The sequence below is a fragment of the Mycothermus thermophilus genome, assembly GCF_041956435.1.
Source record: "Mycothermus thermophilus strain CBS 625.91 unplaced genomic scaffold VTJ04scaffold_6, whole genome shotgun sequence".
NCBI lineage: Eukaryota > Fungi > Ascomycota > Sordariomycetes > Sordariales > Chaetomiaceae > Mycothermus > Mycothermus thermophilus.
In genome coordinates, this window is record NW_027191432.1 from 561,016 (window position 1) to 580,608 (window position 19,593).

Consider the following 19,593-nt stretch of genomic DNA (forward strand, 5'->3'; position numbering starts at 1 on the left):
ACGGGGCCACGTAATGATCAGGCAAGGCGTGGCGCCATTCTACGAAGATTGGGTGACTTGTACTGTCTTCTTCTCGACAAAAGACGTGCGGACGTGGTTGGGGGCAGACCGACGAGTGAGCCAGGAATCCGAGTGGTTTGCGGTCAACTGTATCCCGAAGGCGTTGATTGGCAGCCCTGAGTGTGTAATTCTCGCATGACAATATCTAATACTCGTCATCGCAAGTGCTAGGCATTGCCAGGTTGCAATTCCCAGTCCATGGGTTCAGCTCAATGTAGCTGGGCCAGTGAAATCACGATCACTTGGAAGATGGAAGACGATATTAACAACGTCTTCTACCTCTTAACGGACTTAGACCCAAGCAAACCACAGGTGTAGACTGCTTGGGGAACTACTGGCTTGCCCGGGAGCAAGAGAGAGTCCTGGGTTACAGAACAAGGACAGTGGATCGAGCTCTCACCAGCGACACTCCATGGACGCTTTTGAAACCACGACGGGAGTCATGGCGTAGAGACAAGCGGGTAAACCGGCTGATGAGTTGAGGGAGCTAGGGCATCCATATGTCTGGCAGAACTGCTACCTTTACGTACAACCCATTCTTCTTCATATCAACAGTATTACTCCCTCCCATTTGATGGCCCCTTTCTATGTTACCCTCACACCCAGAAAAGGTGCCCAGTATGTGGTCTCCCCAAGCACCACAGAATTGACCTCTAACCGCCACTCAAGTGTCCTATACCTCGTGGATCCAAGTAAGGGTTGAACAAACCTGAACGGAGAGGGGTTTGTCCCTTCCAAATGCGATGAATTTATCAAATCCTGCTTCCAGAAGAACCAGGCATCACGTATGCTTGTCCACACCCCGTGCGTCAACAACGATTGCCATGCCTCTTGCAAGGTCCTCCATACCCCTTTTGCCAACACGAAGCTAACTGCGGAGCGCAGGCTTTTGAACACAGGCCCTACGGCCGCAAACTGCCAGACTTTCCATGCATAGCCGTTCCTCCTCCTCCTCTTCTTCTCGCACTCCATGAACAGCCTGGACCAAGAATCGTGGTTTTCCGGATCGGCCTGCTGAACGAAGTCCTTGAGAGAAATGAATGCAGTGTCAAACTCCTTTTTGTCACGAAGTTTGTCACGAAGTTTGTCACCTGATCTCAGGCGGATGAGGGAGATGGTCACATTCGGATCAACCACTCCCCTCGTTAGTAGTGACTCGAGCATGCGATAACAAATTTCGGCCCTGTCAGGGGTGCTCCTTCTATGATGAAGATGGTGGAGTCGGAGAGTGCTGTCAACGAGTTGTGTGCAGAACGCGACCCAGACTGGCATCTTGAGAGTATGGTGATCGTAGCATGCAACCTGCTCGTGTGGAGAAACCCCGTTGTCCAAGAGATAGTTTACGATGGGAACTCTTAACCCATGCATTGCCGCGAGAAGCAAAGACCGTTCACCGTCCGAGTGCATTGCTTCTGGAGTGTCTTGGAGTCTGCGCTGCACGTAGTCAAGATCGCCTGTGTGGTAAGTCACCCAATGCACATGAGAGGAGCTCCGTATCGTGTCTTTCTGGAGATAGTCCGAGAAGAAGGGGTTAAACACATTCGAGCAGAGGAGATGCCGGCCGAGTGTGGTCTCGATGTGGCGAGCGACTGATTCCACTGCGTCGAGCCATCGATGTTTCTCTTCCTTGTTTGTATCGAGCTCTGGGTTCCTGAGCAACTCTGCCAGTCGCTTCGCGGACTTCTGTCTGAGACTGCAGATCCAAAGATGGGCAAGGTGGGTCTTGACCATGACGGCAGCTGGTCGCAAGCCGCGGTATTTCTCAGAAACCTCTCGAATTTGCGGCGATTCTTGCAAGAAATCGTAGGCACTGCGATGAAATAAATCGACACTTGTGCCTGTAAACTCGAGGAGGCCTTTGGTCTCAACAATACGGGCCTTAGCCACGTCAACCCGTCGCTTGTACTCCTTATTAACGTCTCCCTCGAAAGGGGTCGAGAGAGGAAAGTCTGGATCATCAAGCAGCTGATCGACACATGCTATGCTGATGAGCGAACACGTCTCCCTCGATTTGTAGTGGAGCAAGACCAGGAAGATCATTTTGTACACCCGCTCCCGCTGAAGCGGATTGATTGATTCTAGGAGTTGGCTGTACAGGGTTTCGAGACCCGGGTTTTGGTTGAGAAGCTTGAACAATGAATGAGCATCTTCTCCCGCCGCTGCCATCTTGCGGAGCTCGATGATCATAAGAAGGACCCATATGAACACCCCCTTCGCTTTGACCACTATCCGCGTGACGAGCTTCAGGTAGTAGGGTCTCACATGCTCGAAGGTGTGATGGTTCTCGAACATGCTCAGGGCCATGGTTTCGACATCGGGACGTGTGAGCTCGTGGAGATGAAGTTGCCGCTCCGGTGGTGCGAGTGTGCAGAACGCTGATTCTGGACGCGAGCTAACAAGAAATTTGACGCCCTCTCCTTGAGCCCACAGCTCCAGCTTCTCGACGATGTCTGTGTGGCTGTGGCGCTGCGCAGCGTCATTCTTGAATTCGTCCAGACCGTCAATCAAAATACATAGGCGGGACCCTTGGGCGGAGCACACGACGGCAAGCCTTTCGATCGCCTTCTCGAGCTCGGGGGGCCGAAAGAAGGGCTGGTCGATGTACGGTTCGGATTGTGTCATCGAGAAGGCTTCGACGGCGTCGGGGAAAACGAGAGGGATGAAGTCTGGTCGGCGCACAAGGACAGTAAAGAGGATGAACCGGTAAAGGCCCTGGAGAGTGTGTTGTTTGCTATTGCCGCCCCTCCAAGCAAAGAACGACGTGAATATGAGCTGCTTTTCACCAGCCCATTTCTCCAGCTCCATTCTCGTTCTCCAGTGGCCGGCGATAAACTTCATCAATGTCGACTTTCCTGAACCGGCCTTTCCCGAGATATGGAAAATGCCATTTTCCTCCGAGAGCCAATGGAGGAGGGTGTTTCTCGCATCTGTTTGTTCAGGATCTTGTGTCCGGTGGTCCATGAGAATCCACTCAAAGGTCCCGTCATGCGGCTTGTGGATTGTGTCCTCTCGAGAAAACATTTTTTGAAAATAGAGCTGTCGCAACACTCTTGTCTCGGGAACTGGTGGGCGCGTGGAATCGAACAATTGGTCGAGTTTAAATCGAACCTCGTCGAACCTCTTTCGGTCCTCGGCAGCCATCCCCTGTGTGCTGCTAAAGTTCTCTTCGGCTGACTTCAAGATGTACCCCTGAAGCTCCTTCAGATGAGCGATGTGGGAAGAGATGTTCTTAACATGCTCCCCGAGGCCCGCGATTTGAACGGAGACCAAAAGTTGCCGGTCACTTATTCTCAATGAGCATATATCCCCAGAGCAATAAATATCCCAACCGGGTGACTTACTTGAGAATGAGCGCCAGGCGAGCTAAGATTTCTGACCGATATTCTCCAAGTTGAGCCACTAGCGCCTCAACCTCCCCCCTTTTGAAAATGGAACGTAATGACACCTTAAAGGCCTCCCACTTGGAAACTCCGGAGGCTCTTGGATCAGAATTGACGGTCAACTTCTGTAAAACTGCCTGAAGCTTTTCTGAAAGCTTTTTGCAGCCAGCGGCCAAGCTTCTCAAGGCAGCCTCGTGTTCTGACGGCTCCAAAAAGTCAGTTTCCAGCGCGGTAGTGAGGCGCTGCAGGTCGTCTGCCACTTTTGCCCAGTGGTCATTTCCTGTCGTTGTGCCGCCATCGATGATTTGTAGTGTTCCATTGACAAGTTTGTATGAAAAGTCAATGAAGGTTAAAATGGAAGAAGCAAACCCTACGGCCGTGGCAGGATCCATTGGTCATGAGTTCTTCCTCAACTGGCGATTCAGAGAATACCTGTTCGGGCAAAGGATGACATGTCCAACAACATTCGCCCTGAACTAAGGTTTGACCAGGTCGTCGAAGATACCGAGAGATGTAAGATGCGTCAGGCCATGGTTGAAGGAGGGGTCTGAGGGGCTTGGAGGGAAGTAATCCTGCATTCCATTGCAGCACGGGTGCCTAATGAGGCTGATGACCAGTCCAACGTGGAATTTCTCGGAAGAATACATCTTCCGATCTATTATTAGCTTACCGTCTTCGTCCCCTCCTTATATACTGTGGAGTGTTCCGAATGAAGTCCTTTAGCAGTGTCGAGGCATTCGCGTTTTCTCAACACTTGGACAATGTGGGCACAAGCAACTCAACTAGGACTCAACCTGTAAAGATACTATTATTACCTACCGATTAGCAGGCCTAGACTCAACAAGATCATATTTATAGTAATAATTAATACCGAAGGATGAGACTGGGATCAGTGTCGGCGCATTATCCTGCTCTTAATCCCAGTAAGAGCTTCAATCAGTACCGGTGATTGAACAATTCTACGACTTTTTGTGCCATCTAGGCAATAATCGGTTTCCCTGTGCCTGCGACATCCAAACAACCACATGTTCACCCAACAATGTGCCTCCTCAACTTGCAAGTCATAGCACTCCGAACTCTTCGTCTCCCGCTTTATCGACGGGACCTGATTCTGCCAGAGAGTGAGAGGTAGCCTCAACAGTCTCCCCGCAATCAGGATAAGAGATCTTGCATACCTCTTTCTCTTGGGAGATCGGACGTGTTCTGTGTTTCTAGGAGGGTAATGGTGCTGGCATTCACTTGGGCTGGAAGTATACATACAACCGAGGTGAGACTGGGTTGTTGGACGCAGAGTTAACCCGCTGTTTTCATCTCCGCTCGCAAGCTCATCTGCTCTTTACTGCCACCGCGGAATGTCCTATGAACTGGCCAAGTTAGCCGTCACTCCGCCGCTCCTGGTATTGTCCCTGGTGACATTAAGGCGAGCATCTCCTCCACCTGACGTCACAACCTATTCAGATAATCATTGAAGAGCTTGGATACGTTCTCCTCCTGGTCAATACAGCCGTTCAAAGTGGCTTAGCTCCAACAAACCACCTTAGTGGTGCTCAACCTAGACGTCGGACCAACACTCCACGCCCAGTGCTCAGCCATGCAATTCGGGGTCAACAACAGACTAATTCGGGGCTCACAAACACGTGGTCAAACAGCAACGGCCAGGAGTATCGGTTGTGTGCAATGGACTTGTGTACGGTATGTCACGACTAGCACCATCGGTGTGATGATTGCCATGGCTCTCAGGCTTCAACCTACACCGAGAGATCAGTTTGGAAATCTCGGCTTCTCTGTCTAGTCCTTGAAGGGTAAAACCGAAAGGCCATGCTCCAATGTCAAATGCCACAGCTTCGTGGCTGTGCTTTGGGAATCTCTCCACCATGCCTTGGACAGAAACAGTTTTGCCGGAACCTGCTATGAGCTTCCACCCCAGTACCCAAGGTAGCCTTGTTTTACATGATCTTCAGTGGAAAGTCGAGATAGAAACAAACCTCATTACTATGTTTTTGTCCAAAGATCGAGCTTAAGCTTAAAACGATGGGCTCTTGCCTGTCCTCGGCCACCTGTCATCTTCGGCCTCAGGTTATTCCGCCGTAAGGCGCAGAACCAACGCCAACACCAGCCACAACCGCGCCTTGAGGCGTCGCCCAGTCATGGAGCATAAATAACATAAGCTCTCGCCGCAATCCTCCCTGGGAGCTCTGGCACTGCCTGGATAAGGTACTGGCGCTGTCGATGAAATTTCACGTATTGAGTTCGGCCCCCAACAACACTGCCATCTTACTCCATAATATTCGCCGGTCACCAAACAGCATTGACATAGGTTCTCCGCCAATATCACAAGATAACGCAAGCCTCAGTCATGTGATGAACGAAGCCCAAAGCAATCGTCTTCAAATCAATCTAAGCTACCTCAACCTAAGGCAGAATTTGAGCACAAGTTCCAGTATCTCCGCCACTTACCACCAACGATGCCTACAGATCTGGCAGGTGAAATAAACATGTTCAATGTCACAACTTTGTACTACTATGGCGGCAATGGGTCGATCGTGTACTCAGCCCAGTCTATCCGTGAAATGAGCGCAGGCCACGAGGAACGGCACTCCTGCAAGGTTCCCAAGGCATTGAGCACAGAGTCCCGGAGATATCGGTTGTATCACCTCATTGGGGGCCAGGACATTGTGGTCCATGAACAAGAGCCTCTCAGCCACAGTCTTGGGGCCCAAATACGGAAGGTCAATTAGTTATAAGGTGAAGTGGTTTGAACGTCAGGGACTCCTGTTGAGAGGATAGTTATGACATTATGTCAAGTCAGGCGGGGAATATGCCGCCAATGATAGTACATGTCCCCTGCAGGACGAGGTATACAAGCCGGCTGATTCCGGGCGGGAGCAAGTACACAACATTATTAGTAGTACAAATCGAGCACAAGTTCTTCACACAGTTATATGTCGCAACGTGTATAGCCACAGTGTCCTCGAGAAACATCCTGCCCGTATGCCTGACTTCGGAAGTTCGGAAGCTAGACTCCGAACCCAGACGTAAGGCATCAAGATGAGTGAGCGCTGTAAGCCGGCAATTGGCATGCTTCATCGACAGAATAGCCAAGACTTGTTGAGTCTCAATAACCTTATCAAGAGTCAATCAATGTCTATGAAGCTGTACGAAGCTGTGGATCCTCAAAGGGTAACTCTCAATACATGAGCTTCAATAACTCACAACCCACCTTGACAAGAACAAAAATGCAGCTTCCTGTGACACGACGCCCCAAACTCCGCGTGCCAAATCACAAAGTCGCCATTAAATTCCCCTTCCGGAAAAGACGCCAACATCGGCCCAGTGTACAACAGGACCGTGGGCCAATCCGGTGTTGACGGTTTTCTGGATGGATACCGCACAGCCCCGAAGAGGTGTCAGCGAGAAATAGGTAAGACTGGCGTGATGGATACTCAACGCCCGACGGTGCTTTGGACAAGACCAAATGCCGAGGCATTTTCATGAATGTGTTGGCATGTTGATGGGAGGCGTTTGCTCCAGTTAACTATGGACTTGTCAATAGATCGGGCCCGCCGCAAGTTGGCCCGAATAGTATCTGGGATCTTGAGGGATGAGGCTTAGAATGGAAAAACGGCAATGCCGTGATGGGAAAAATGGAAATCAGCCCTGAGAAATCTTACAAGCCATGCGAAGTACGGTATCATACGCCTCCTCAGCCGCACCCAATTTCACGGCGTCATCTTCAGTCCGCCCGGTGTGGGGCTGGGCACCGGCTTGGCATTGTTTCTGGAGCCGTAACCAGCCAATCACACATGCAGGGTATCCGTCCCGTGCGGGGGCCCGTTGCAGAGGGCCAACACCTGACTTCAAACACATGTTCCCTGAGGTTATTTTTCCTTGTTGGCTGACCGTTGTGATGGGATTCCAGAGCTGGAGCCTTTGATCCGTCATCATCCGGGCCGTCAGGTTACTTCGGCGTGGAGTTTAAATAAAGAAGGACGTCGCGCCAAACCATCCACGGGTTGGATTGTTGTTTCATCACACCCAGCTGTGTTTCCCTCTGGATTTTTATCCTCCATCCAATTGTACATATTTCGAAGACCGAGGACCCATTGGGCATCGCAACAATCAACTATCGCACTTGCGTCAATCAACGCCAACACCTAACATCACCACCATCCTCCCTCTCCACCACTGGTGACCATGTCCGCCCCTTTCGAGAACTCCAAGGGCAAGGCCCCCATCCCCGACCTCTCCGACGCGCGGGGCTCCGACCAAAACGGCCCCGCCGTCACCGGATTCCGGCCCCACCAAAACATGAAAGTGGAACCGCCGCGGCAGGAAGACCTCCAGCGGAGCTATGCCGCCATCGTCGACGACGCCCACTACCCGGGCTGGTACGGCGCCATGGTCAACGCCATCGGCTCCGTCATCGGCACCTTGGGCGCCATCCCGTGCTGCATCTGCTGCCCGAACCCTTACAAGCGCGTGCAGCAGGGCCACGTCGGGCTCGTCACCAAGTTTGGCCGCTTCTACAAGGCCGTTGACCCGGGTCTGGTCAAGATTAACCCGCTGTCGGAAAGCCTGATTCAGGTGGATGTCAAGATCCAGATTGTCGAGGTGCCGCTGCAGACGTGCATCACCAAGGACAATGTGTCGCTGCAGATCAACTCGGTGATTTACTACAGCGTGGTGTCGCCGCACAAGGCGGCCTTTGGCGTGTCGAATGTGCGCCAAGCGCTGGTGGAGCGGACGCAGACGACCTTGCGTCATGTTGTCGGTGCCCGCGTGCTGCAGGATGTGATTGAGCGCCGCGAGGAGGTGGCCCAGAGCATCGGCGAGATCATTGAGGATGTGGCCAGCCACTGGGGCGTGCAAGTCGAGAGCATGCTCATCAAGGACATGATCTTTAGCCAAGAACTCCAGGAGTCGTTGAGCATGGCTGCTCAGAGTAAGCGCATTGGTGAGAGCAAGATCATTGCTGCCAAGGCAGAGGTGAGTCGTCTTCTCTCCCCTCCTTTTCACTGTTATATCATCATACTAACCCTCCTCCCCTCCTCCAGGTCGAAGCCGCCAAACTCATGCGCCAGGCCGCCGACATCCTCTCCTCGGCGCCCGCCATGCAGATCCGCTACCTCGAGGCCATGCAAGCCATGGCCAAGAGCGCCAACTCCAAGGTCATTTTCCTGCCGGCTGCCAACCAGACCATGCCCAGCAACGCCGCCTTCCAGGCCTCCCTCCAGCAGGAGACCACCGGCTCCGGCAGCACCAACCCCTTCGGCGAGGGCCACAGCGGCGCTCATGACTTTTCCACCACCGATCACGGTTTCCACCAGGCCATCCAGGCTAAGGTGATTGAGAACATCTAAGGAGAGGGGTTGGTGACTGAGCCTGGGTGGGAGTAGGCAAGGTTGGTTGGGTCGAGTTGGAATGATAATGTTTAACTGTTCTGGGTCCTTGTTTGGCGCCATATGGCGCAGCATCACACTCGCTCATGGCACATATTTGGGTCCTATTTTCATGGATGATAGTAATGTCTTGGTCTCGCGGATGATGGTGGGTGGATGGGCTGGTCATTTTTTATTTTCACGAAGGATACCCTGTTGTTTGATACTTGGAGGAGGCCGAGTCCGAGGGAGATAGTTGAACAAACGGCTTCGGTCGAGTCAATTGATGGATTTTTCATTCGTTCCAATGTGATGCCGCACAAAAAGCTCTCTGGTCCCCGAAAGTCAAAAGCTCATCAGCTCATCATCTCCAACAGATGACCCACGCCTCAACGCAAACCACAAAAAGCTCACCAACCCCAGGACCCTCCTACCCCCCTCACGCAGGTGACCGCACTCGGGCCAGGCAGCTTAAGGTAGGACAGTCTTGAAGTTGGCTACGAAAACCCCCCTTCTTGACAAGGGGATTTTACTAATTCTTTTCCGAGACACCTGAGTTCCTCAACCTTGAACCGTCGCTGCCATCCGGCAGGTGAAGTTGACGGGAGGGAGAAACTCTTCTTGTTCTCAGAAGGCAATCCCCGCCCGAGAAAGGGGATGCCGACCTCGGGAGCCTGCTGTCCGGAGAGAGGAGGCTCTTGACCCGACAGGACGACGTACTTGCTGTCGCCGTCCATGGGTAGGACCTACTTGCCCGATGCCCTTTCAGGGCACGGGTGTCGTGTCCGTATCAGGAACAACGACCACTTTTTTTGCGAACCCGCAATGCGTCGGATCGAACTGGCGACCTCTTTCGAGGTAGTGCTCGCCTGCCTGCCCGCTTGCGCGGGGCCCTACGAGTATGCCATCCGGCCCCTCGAAGGGCGATAGGCACCTGGATGGGAAGGGGTTATCAACCTCAGCCTACCGGTCGGCCAGTGGCTGGGTTGGGTCAGTCCCGCTTGCCGTCTCGTTATTACAATATTGGAGAGATGCTCATGCTCATGTTAATCCTCATGTTCCCTACTTCGGCATCACGAGCCTGTGGGAATCACCATGCCCGGCAAGGAATCAATGATCGTATCCGTTGAAGCCGCCACAACCTCTATACCTTATCTTCCGCTATCAACAACCCCTTCTACTCATCGTGTATGTTCCGTTCATCACCTGGAGGTTCCATATTCACCCAGCCACCCCAGACATCGACATCCCTCCTACGCAAAACGTACAATCACTCCTTCCCCCCTTCACCTCCCAGAGTACTTATACCTCGCGATCTGCTCAGCAATCTGCTCCGCAAACCAGCTCGGCGGGTCCGAGCTCAACTTTGCTGTCTCGGCGGTCGACAAAATCGTCTTGACGCCCACCCCGATCCGGTCATCCCCCTCCGGTGCATACTCCCGCACCTTCTGCAGCACCTCTTGCACCCTGTACCCATCGTCGCCAAACACCCCTGACTCAGCCAACACGTAACCCAACTCTTCATAGCTCTGCACCGCAGGGACGCGGATCTGCCGGTCGAAAGCCGTGGTGATGTCGAGCTGTTCCATGACGGAGAGCTGGGAGGTGGTGGCGAGGATGAGGAGGCGGTGGCCCTTTGGAGGCGGGGTTTGGACCAAGGTGAGGAGGGCTTGCACCATGGGGTTGGAGAGTCGCGGGCCGACGGGGTTCCACTCGATGAGGCGCTCAATGTTGTCTAGTAAGGAAGGCGGAAGTGGTTAGTCATGAATGGACGTTGGGAAATGGAACAAGGTGGGGTCCGTACCAATAATGAGCAAGCTCAGCGGCGACTTGTACGCATCCGTAAAGATCTTGTGCAGGAAATCCTTCTTGCCATAGTCATCAAAGAACTTGACCATAGACGCCGGCGTAATCATCTTGATGAAAGGGTACTCAGACTTCACGGCGATGTGAGCAGCAAGAGCCGTCTTCCCACTGCCGGGTGGACCGTGCAGAAGTACCGACGTCAGACGCTGTTTCTCTTGCTGGCGGACGTTGTTGACATAGAGATTTCCATCCTCAAGGATGCCCTCGATCACCTTCGAGAAATGGATGATGCCGTAGGGCAAAACATCCAGGAGCTCGGAATCGTCGGCACCGAACGCCGGCTTGACCTCTTTCAGGGCATTGAGGAAGTCGCCCATCATCACCTTCATCTTGTCCACGTCCTCGCTGACGCTGGCGGTGGTTCCAGCCTTGATATTGCGGGCGAAGGCAAACGAGGTAGCCGACTTGACAAGACCGCTGATCTCGGCACCCGAAAAGTTTTTTGTCAGACGGGCAAGCTCGGGAAGGTCGACATCGGGGCCCAAGACATCGTTTTCGCGCATCTTGGACGTGTGGATCTTGAGAATCTGGGACCGGCCAAACTCATCAGGCAGCGAAATCTCGATCTGGACTTCGAGACGGCCCGGCCGCAGCAAAGCCTCATCGATCATGTCCTTGCGGTTGGTCATGCCGATAAGGAGGATGTTGTTCAGTTGATCAACACCATCGAGCTTCGACAGCAACTGGTTAACAATGCTGTCACCAACACCTGTGCCACCGCCAGCTCCTGAACCACGCTGCCTGCAGACGGCGTCGAGCTCATCAAAGATGATGATGTGGAGGCCCGATTCATCTCCCTTCTCCTTGTACTCCTTCTCGGCATCGGCGAAGAGCTTGCGGATGTTCTCCTCACTCTGACCGACGAACTTGTTGAGCACCTCGGGGCCGTTGATAACCTTGGGCTCACGGGCATTGAGCATCTTGCCGATCTGCCGGGCAATCAGAGTCTTGCCGGTACCAGGGGGGCCGTAGAGCAGCATGCCCTTGACGTGCATGATACCGAGCTTCTCGATGAGGGCTGGCGGGAAAATACGTGAGGCGAAGGCACGACGGAAGATGGTGGAGAACTCGGCATCGAGGCCACCGATGCCCATGTCCTCAAACTTGAAGTCCGGGCTGATGATGGCGTTGGCAGGAGGCCTCTTGCTAGACGCCTTGAGCTTGATGGGCGAGCGAGCATCCTTGTAGAAGGTGATGCTTGTCTGGTTGGTGAGGATACCGCGGGCTCGTGGGTCAGAGCTGGGAGGGAGATCATTGGGACCGCGCTGCATGCTGAGGTCGATCACAGTGACCGTCTTGACCGTGATGGCCAGGGGCACGTTCTGGACATCCAAAAGCAGTCGTTGACCTGGGGCGAACACCTGGTCCTTGAATCTGTTGACAAACAATTGCGCGAGCTCATCTCCATCATATGGGGTCTCGACGATCTTGCGGGCTGAGGCGAAGCCAACCTCAACGTCGAGGGAGCCAGCATAAGCTGCAGGGCCCATCGAGAAGGGATCGTAGATCTCGCCGACGAGTTCATCCATCATACCAATGCCACACCATGTGCGTTGAGGGTCGGACAAGCTGATGCAGCCGTTGGGGAAACCAGGGGTTGGACGAGCTGTGACGACATAGTCGCCTTTGAGGATCGGACCGGTCAGACGAATGTACAAGTCGGTGCCATCTCGGTTAGGGGGGAAGTCATTTGGGGATACGGCGCAGCTGCGGGACCAGTCAGCAAGAGATGGAGAGGAGTGCTGGAGGTTGGATGGCCTACATGTTGCCGAAAATATACTGCGCCTGTAGCGTTTTGTCCTCAACCTTGGCAAGACGGAGGGGGACCTGACGGGAAGGTAGCCCACCAGCCCCGGACCTGGGGGGTTGGTTTGGATAGAACTTCTCAGGAACACCGCCTGCATCGGAGAAGCCTGAGGAACTAGGCGGAGGTCTGGGGGAGGATCCGTAGCCTCCAGGGCCAGAACCATAGCCGCCAGGAGGGGTGCCGTATCCGCTGGGAGGAGTGTTGTATCCGCCTGGGGGCGGGCCGTAGCCACCGGGACTTGAGCCGTATCCTGGCTGATTCGGGGGAGCAGAGGAGTATGGTGCTGCTGGGCGCTGTTCCGGGCGTGTGGGAAGACCCTGGCGAGGCGCCGGCCTGCCGAAGAGGTTGCTGCGGATATCCATTGTGTTCGAGGACGGCGCGTATGTGGGAAAGGCGTGGGCAAGGAGAAGTCAAGGAGATGGGAGGAGGAGAAGAGGGGCTGAGGGGTGATGACGAAAGACTGGAACGATCCGAAATTATGGAGAGGCGGCCTGGCCTTTGTATTTGGTCATCCACTCGTCGTCTTATGTCTTGTTTATAAAAGGAAGGACCAAGAACGAAAGCCGGAGATCAATGGGACAAACCGGCGGGGTGGATGTAGGAGCTATGTGCTGGCAACTTGGGAGTTGGAGCCTTGGGATCAGCGACGTTTCAGTTGCCCCGCGATCAGCTGCACGCGTGGCCGCAACAGAAAATGATGACGTTTGCCTGCAGATCTTAGAATTTATTGTAACCTGGAATCCGGTGTACCTCCTCGCCCTGAGTCTTGGCGTCCCATGGGTGGCGCCAAGTGGGGCCAGCCTGTGGAGACCTTCCGTCGCCGCAGAACTGGCCATCAAGGTTCACCCTCCTGAGCTAGCAGCTTCTTTCTTCAACAGTCTCATGTAACTTCATCCTCATCCTCGACATCACCACCATGCCTCTGTAAGTTGATATTTTCCTGAGAATACGTGAATCGCAGGTCATCCACTAACCCGCACCCAGCCACCTCCTCGGCAAAAAGTCATGGAATCCCTACAGTCCCGCCAACATTGCCCGCGTGCGGCGGGACGAGGCGGCAGCTCGCGCGAGGGAAGAGGCCGAGGAGCAGCGCATGCAAGAGGCCGATGCTGCTCGGCGCCTGGCAATTCTGCGTGGTGAGATCCCGCTGCCTATTGAGGAGCCAGACGGAGAGTCTACGAGGGATCTTGTCCCTACTCCTCGCCGCCATGATTTTGCTGGGGGCCGGAAACGCAAACGTCCCGGCGAAGATGACACCGACTATGAGATGCGTCTCGCCAGAGGCCGTGAGCCGTCACCGCCGCCCCTCCCTCTGAAGCCATCCACGGAGCTCTACGACAGCAAGGGTCACATCTCCCTCTTCGCCGAAGCTGAGGAAGCAGTAGCTCGGGGGGACCGGGCCCGTGAGCAGCAGTCGTCACGACAGCGACGCGAAAAGAAAGATGACGACATCGCAGAACCATACCACATCCGTCTCGCCGACGCGGCTGGTCGGGACCGCTCAAGCAGGGAAGCATGGTATGCGACAGCAGACGGCGACGCGTCAGCCGCACTGGTGCCCACAAGGGACGTGTTTGGTCGTGAAGACCCGATGCGCAAGGCGCGGGAGGCGGCAAGGCTGGATGCTAGCGATCCACTGGCGATGATGAAGCGAGGGGCGAAGATGGTGAGGGAGCTGGAGAAAGAGAGGAGGAAAGAGATGGAGGAGAGGCAAAGGGAGATTCAGTTGCTGGAAGAGGAAGAGAGGGAAAGGAAGAGGGAGAAGAGGAGGAGGCGAGAGGAAGAGGAGCGTGAGAGGAGGCATAGGAGGGATAAGGAGCGGGACAGTTCCCGACGTCGAGACGAGGAAAGGGAAGGCCGGGACAGAGACCATAGACGGGACGAACATCATTCTAGAAGGGACGATGACCGGCGATCGGGGCGCGAGAGGGAACACCGGCATACTAGATCTAGATCTCGGCACAGACACAGATCGCGGTCTAAAGGCAGAGACAGAGACAGGTTGCAGGACCGGGAACGGGACAGATCTCGGGATAGGCGTATTAGGGACGGCTCCAGACACAGGGGTAGATCCAGGTCTGGCGACCGAAGACCTCGGTCACGAGACACGAGGTCCAGATCTCGACACAGAGATCAATCTCGAAACTGTTCCCCCAACAACAGACGCCGCGATTACCGCCAATAAAACCAGCAGACAACAAAACATTAGATACCCAATTCAATCATTACCATCCCCATACCCTACGCCGTCTTCCACGGCAGCTCCACTTTAACCTTCCTCATCTCCTTCTCCACCAACTCCCCCAGCCTGCCCTTCCCCTTCGTCACTCTCCCCAACTCTTTCAACACCTCCTCCACCAACTCCTTGCTTCCCCCCTCCTTCCGATCACTGTACACATCCAACCCCTCAGCCGTGAACAATGTCGGCGCGAACCAAGTAACCATCCACCTCTCCACTTGGGCCTCGTCATCGGCGGCAGCAGCAGCAGCCCCTTCAGCCTCTTCTTGATCGGCCGTCGTTGTTGCTGTTGTCGTTGTCTTGGGAACCACCCTCTCCCCCCACCCCAATACCTCCCAATGACTCGTCCCCGCCAGCAACCTCAACAGCCAATTCTTGCCCTTCCAGTCCCAAGCGCCGGTGCCGTCGTTGCCGGAGGAGGTGGCGGTGTCGATGCCCTCGATGCTCTTGACCCCGCCCTTGCCGGAGGCGGATTCATACTCGACGAGGTCGGACATTCTGAGGTATTGTTGTTGATCCTCGCCCTTTTTGTTGGTCTTGTTGAGTGGAGGCAGCTCACCGTAGGTGATGCGCACGTTGCGAGCGGAACGCCACATGGAGAGGGTGGAGTGGGTGACGGTCCATGTGCGGTAGAGGAATGGAAGGGGAGGAGCAGAGTTTGGAGAGAGTTGTTGTGTTGGGTCGGTGTATTTTGAGGGGAGGTGGATGGTGACGGGGTTGGGGTTGGGGGTTGCCATGGTGTCTGGCTTGTTGTTTGCTTTCTTCCGTGCCGACAAGTGGTCAGCAGATGGAAGTGTGTGTAGTGGTGAATTATGGTAGAAGTAGAAGTTTGGGATTAGGAATTAAAAGAGCAAGAGAGCAAAAATTTCTGGCTCTGAGTGACAGAGAACGCTTGAAATCAAGGACTTGGACTTGGACGAGGTTGAGGTGAGACAGTCATGTCACCAATGTCACAATGTCACCAGGGGCAAGTTGTGTCTCAGTATTTCGCTGTTGCGGCACCGTGCACTTGGGGTGCATTAGCCTCTCAAAACGAAACAATGGGTGTCTCTAACTCTCGTATCAACTCAGAAAATAATTATCGTCCTTCTGATGCGATGGCTTGTGGCACGTCCCATGGGACTCTGCCGTTGTTGAAGAAGAACAGAAAGTGACAAACAACGGCAAACAGCATCTGAGTGTCACAACTCACCGTTCCAGCACTGTAATTTCACACTGTACATAGTTATTCAACCCCTGACCGACCACCGCCCAACGGCTCTTGTCTTGGCAGACCCACAAGGCTGAGAGCTCCGAGTTTGTTTTCACTCCTTCCCAATGTCATGTTCTTGTTCATGTGAAGTCTCATGAGCAATTCAGCCAGGGCTTTGGTGTGGACAACGTCATACTCGATACAGGAAAAGGACATCTAATTTCATTACTTAGCTCTACGTCAATTCTTACATCCTGTTGCCGTCGCACAAGTCGACATTGCCGGAAACGGAAGCTTAACAAAGAACACCTGCCCATAACTAATGGTCGCTCTATCTCTCACCTTCTCACAGTTGGACGCCTGATACTTCAATCATTGCTCACACCTCACCTCTTCAAATCCGAACTATCATTAATCCCAATCACGATGGCCGCATCCAGCAATCCCGACGAGATCAATCTCATCGACGACGACCCCGACGCCTACGAGGTCGCCGTCGACCCCAACATGGCCGCGACCATGGGGTTTACCAGCTTCGGCAGTGCCACCCCAGCCGCTCCCGCTCAGCACCTAGAGGAGGACACCCCAATCCTTGATGACTTGCGCCCATTCAAACGGCGCCGCTTCAACCAACCCATCAACCAACCCATCGCCGCCCTCCGCGCCCAAACCAGAAGCAGACTCAAAAAAGCCCAAGCCCAGGGCCAGGATAAGGGTAAGGACAAGGGCAAACAGCAACAACAGCAACAGGGACAACAACCCCAAGACGGACTTAATGACGATTCCGACTCCGACATCGACGTAGACGTCGATGCTGAAAAGGATCCAGACTACGAACCCGACCAGGACATTGACTACGACTCCTCCGACCCGTCTGCTGGTGGTCGCACCCCCATCTCTCGCCCAGGCCGTCCCACCAGGAAAGCCCCCCAAGACAAGGACAGCGGGAGAGACACACCATCCCAAGCTGCCTCCGGCCAACAACAACCAGAACAGCAGGAGCAAGAGCAGCAACAACAGCAACAACCTCAGCCCGCCCTCAAACCCCACCCCAACTTGCCATCCCGGCCCCCGCCAGCAAGAGGTGGTTATCGCCAGGGCCCCGGTCGCGGCGGCTACAACCCGCTCTGGTACGTCGACTATTACGACTCCAGCTGCAACGAGAACCCGTGGGAAGGTATGGAGAAGTTCAAGGGCCTGGAGCCTGTGGGGCCGTTTTTGCCCAGGTATTGGGATCAGCAGAAGGCGACCGCCGCGGTGGCTGTGGCGGATGGCTCGGAGGGTGAGGAAGAGTGGGGTGAGAAGGAAGGAGAGGAGGACGAGGAGAACTACTACTAGTTTTGATGGAACACGAGATCAGGGTCAGACTCTTTCAATCCTACCGAGGCAACAACTCCCGTGAGATGGGAATGCATGCTCAAGGGTTGTGAATCACGTGACCTTCTGGTTCAACGTCAGGTGAACCTACCAGAGGGCGACGGCGATCCAATTTCGACTTGAGAGCCAACGGGAGCCAAGCCGGAATGGCTGTTTACGTCTTGAGTGGATGTTGCTAGTCTGGGAATTCAGGGCTGGGACGAGAAGGCCATCAGAGGCGGCTTGCTTGTCCTCAGTTCCTTCATTTGAGCCAAAGCTACGCATAAACAGATGGTTGGATGCATACAAGCCCACAAGGCTGTGCCAAAACCTTCATTGAACCGCCTGGAATGCAGAACCTCATACGACTCTGGCAACTTCATTACTTGGTTTGTAACACCTGTGCCGTCGATGATGCCTAGTGGATGGCATTCTGTCAATCCACGATAGAGAACAATCTGTAAGTTCACCAACAGTTGAACATACATCCCTAATAAACATCAAGGCCATCATCACGTAGTCTCAGTTCCAAACTCCATAAACTGTTTCACATAACCAACAACCCCTCTCCCCAAACAACCACGAGTGGAGCCGATGTAAAGACACTGTGCTAGTATGTAGTCCGTTCCACGTCCTCCAAGGATCATGTGCTTTTACCCTGAGCCGTTTAGTACTCAGTTCTCCATCCCGTCACGGCCCATCCATCCTCCAAACGGTGGTCCCGCCCGGGCAGGCACATCTACAAGCCCTGCTCACATCGATACATTCACTCAATGGTCAACAGTCTCAAAACTAAGTAACAATATCAAAGACAACCAAGTACCCCGAAGTACCTACAACAACTCAAGTACACATAACGGAGCAGAAGCAAGGCAATCTGACCGAGAAAGCCGCCCACCAAGCCAAAAACAAGCTCGCTACGTACAAAACCAGCCTTTTCCCGTTCCGTCCCGTTTCCCCATGGCCATATAACACCGTCCCAGCCAAGAGAGCTCTCCGTCTCCTTCATGTACCCAACCCCATCCAATCATCGCTCATACCCGTCGTGAAACCGGTCTCACTCCCGGAGATACGTACCAAACGCGCAGGAGATCCTGCCAGTCAGGAGCGAGCGCAGAGGACAGATCAGGCAGGCGGAGACGTAACAAAGCGGAGGAGGGGTGTGGGATCGATCTCCAAACCCGCTTCTGCGTCATCGTCCATCTGTCCGTCAGCCAGTGCTTGCCAGCTCACTCCACACACCCCCCGTCCAACGGCCTGGCATCCAGACGCCCAGCCCATTTAGCGGCAGGAAAAACGGACCAGATCGGACCAGACCAGATCGGACCGAACCAGGCCAGAACAACGTGGCCGGCCCAATCTGGCGGATCTCCCCAACCAACAAGGAGGGAGGGGGCGTGTGCGTTGGCAGGCCGGGGGTTAAGAAACCCATCCAGCAAACCAGGCAGCCGAACAGCCAGCTAGCCAGCCAGTCGCCTGCCTTGCCGACTGCCGATGCCACCACCACCACCTCTTTCCTCCATGATGACTTGCATGCCGGGATGATCAACGCAAGGAAGCGGGATTACCCGCGTTCCCGCGCGTCCATCCCGCTCTTCCCCTGCTTTCCTGCTTGCTGCCGATGCCGTTTCTCCAACCTTGCCCCTGGCCATGGCGTCGTCTCATCGATGCCCAACGAGCCCAACGTGCTGAAACGCACGTTTTGGACCTCAGCTTGCTCCGGTCTCCCGTGGGAAGAGGAGGGCGTGGAAACTCAACACTCGCTGGCCGCACTCCCCGCCCTGTCCGTTTCGAAACCCCATCTCCACTCTCTTCTGCTCTCCTTCTTCACCCCTCCCCTGCTCTCCAACAAAAACCTGCAAAAGCATGATTGTTTGCAGATTCGGCATGCAATGAAACGCTGCCATCTGCTGGATCTCATCGAGATCTGGAGATCTTCCCCCAGACCCAGATCTCGCCGATTTCCACAGCTCTCTCAGAAACACAGCCAACAGAAGACGGGCACAGAATTCCAACCCAAACTAGATTTTCCAAACGACCCAAGAGGAAACGCCCCGAAACAAACGGCCGAGATTAGGAAAATAGAGAGATCGAGAATGAGAAAACGACAAGAACGAAATCCGTCGCAAAGACGGAAAAAGGCAAGTCAGCCAGAGCAGCTCAGTAATCATCCGGCGATGGATACCGCGCCCTTGACCTGGCGTATTCCTTGGGGTGCTTCTTGACGGCTTTGGCCTTGAGGGATCTGTATTCCACAGAACATACGTCAGCAGCGTTCCTTTTCCTGCAAGCAAAAAAAAAAAAAAAAAAAAAAA

The 19,593-nt window shown here is 54.3% G+C and overlaps 10 protein-coding genes across 10 annotated transcripts in view; 6 read left to right on the forward strand and 4 right to left on the reverse strand.

Moving 5' to 3' along the window:
- Nucleotides 1-645: 645 nt before the first annotated feature.
- VTJ04DRAFT_8599 (uncharacterized protein) lies at nt 646-3,832 on the reverse strand (the record flags this gene model as incomplete). The annotated part of the gene is made up of 2 exons (XM_069367052.1): nt 646-3,343; nt 3,402-3,832. The coding sequence occupies 2 exons, from the start codon at nt 3,830-3,832 to the stop codon at nt 646-648; spliced, it is 3,129 nt and encodes a 1,042-aa protein (XP_069215420.1).
- Nucleotides 3,833-5,935: 2,103 nt separating this feature from the next.
- VTJ04DRAFT_8600 (uncharacterized protein) lies at nt 5,936-6,178 on the forward strand (the record flags this gene model as incomplete). Its single annotated transcript, XM_069367055.1, has 1 exon — nt 5,936-6,178. The coding sequence occupies one exon, from the start codon at nt 5,936-5,938 to the stop codon at nt 6,176-6,178; it is 243 nt and encodes an 80-aa protein (XP_069215421.1).
- A 1,456-nt stretch (nt 6,179-7,634) lies between these two features.
- VTJ04DRAFT_8601 (uncharacterized protein) lies at nt 7,635-8,800 on the forward strand (the record flags this gene model as incomplete). Its single annotated transcript, XM_069367056.1, has 2 exons — nt 7,635-8,426; nt 8,495-8,800. 2 exons carry the CDS (start codon nt 7,635-7,637, stop codon nt 8,798-8,800), a joined length of 1,098 nt encoding a protein of 365 aa, XP_069215422.1.
- Nucleotides 8,801-8,867: 67 nt separating this feature from the next.
- Nucleotides 8,868-9,074, forward strand: VTJ04DRAFT_8602 (uncharacterized protein; the record flags this gene model as incomplete). The annotated part of the gene is made up of 1 exon (XM_069367057.1): nt 8,868-9,074. One exon carries the CDS (start codon nt 8,868-8,870, stop codon nt 9,072-9,074), a length of 207 nt encoding a protein of 68 aa, XP_069215423.1.
- A 1,030-nt stretch (nt 9,075-10,104) lies between these two features.
- VTJ04DRAFT_8603 (uncharacterized protein) lies at nt 10,105-12,853 on the reverse strand (the record flags this gene model as incomplete). The annotated part of the gene is made up of 3 exons (XM_069367058.1): nt 10,105-10,553; nt 10,623-12,391; nt 12,447-12,853. The coding sequence occupies 3 exons, from the start codon at nt 12,851-12,853 to the stop codon at nt 10,105-10,107; spliced, it is 2,625 nt and encodes an 874-aa protein (XP_069215424.1).
- Nucleotides 12,854-13,407: 554 nt separating this feature from the next.
- On the forward strand, nt 13,408-14,528 carry VTJ04DRAFT_8604 (uncharacterized protein; the record flags this gene model as incomplete). The annotated part of the gene is made up of 3 exons (XM_069367059.1): nt 13,408-13,415; nt 13,476-14,326; nt 14,500-14,528. The coding sequence occupies 3 exons, from the start codon at nt 13,408-13,410 to the stop codon at nt 14,526-14,528; spliced, it is 888 nt and encodes a 295-aa protein (XP_069215425.1).
- Nucleotides 14,529-14,732: 204 nt separating this feature from the next.
- Nucleotides 14,733-15,467, reverse strand: VTJ04DRAFT_8605 (uncharacterized protein; the record flags this gene model as incomplete). The annotated part of the gene is made up of 1 exon (XM_069367060.1): nt 14,733-15,467. One exon carries the CDS (start codon nt 15,465-15,467, stop codon nt 14,733-14,735), a length of 735 nt encoding a protein of 244 aa, XP_069215426.1.
- Nucleotides 15,468-16,348: 881 nt separating this feature from the next.
- VTJ04DRAFT_8606 (uncharacterized protein) lies at nt 16,349-17,260 on the forward strand (the record flags this gene model as incomplete). Its single annotated transcript, XM_069367061.1, has 1 exon — nt 16,349-17,260. The coding sequence occupies one exon, from the start codon at nt 16,349-16,351 to the stop codon at nt 17,258-17,260; it is 912 nt and encodes a 303-aa protein (XP_069215427.1).
- A 368-nt stretch (nt 17,261-17,628) lies between these two features.
- Nucleotides 17,629-19,174, forward strand: VTJ04DRAFT_8607 (uncharacterized protein; the record flags this gene model as incomplete). Its single annotated transcript, XM_069367062.1, has 4 exons — nt 17,629-17,667; nt 18,090-18,495; nt 18,614-19,061; nt 19,159-19,174. 4 exons carry the CDS (start codon nt 17,629-17,631, stop codon nt 19,172-19,174), a joined length of 909 nt encoding a protein of 302 aa, XP_069215428.1.
- Nucleotides 19,175-19,438: 264 nt separating this feature from the next.
- The window catches only part of VTJ04DRAFT_8608 (uncharacterized protein), a gene marked incomplete at both ends in the record, with an annotated part of 1,673 nt that continues 1,518 nt past the window's right edge, over nt 19,439-19,593 (reverse strand). Inside the window, one exon of the mRNA XM_069367063.1 lies at nt 19,439-19,523. Coding sequence (XP_069215429.1) covers nt 19,439-19,523 — 85 coding nt within the window. The remainder of the gene's footprint in view (nt 19,524-19,593) is intronic.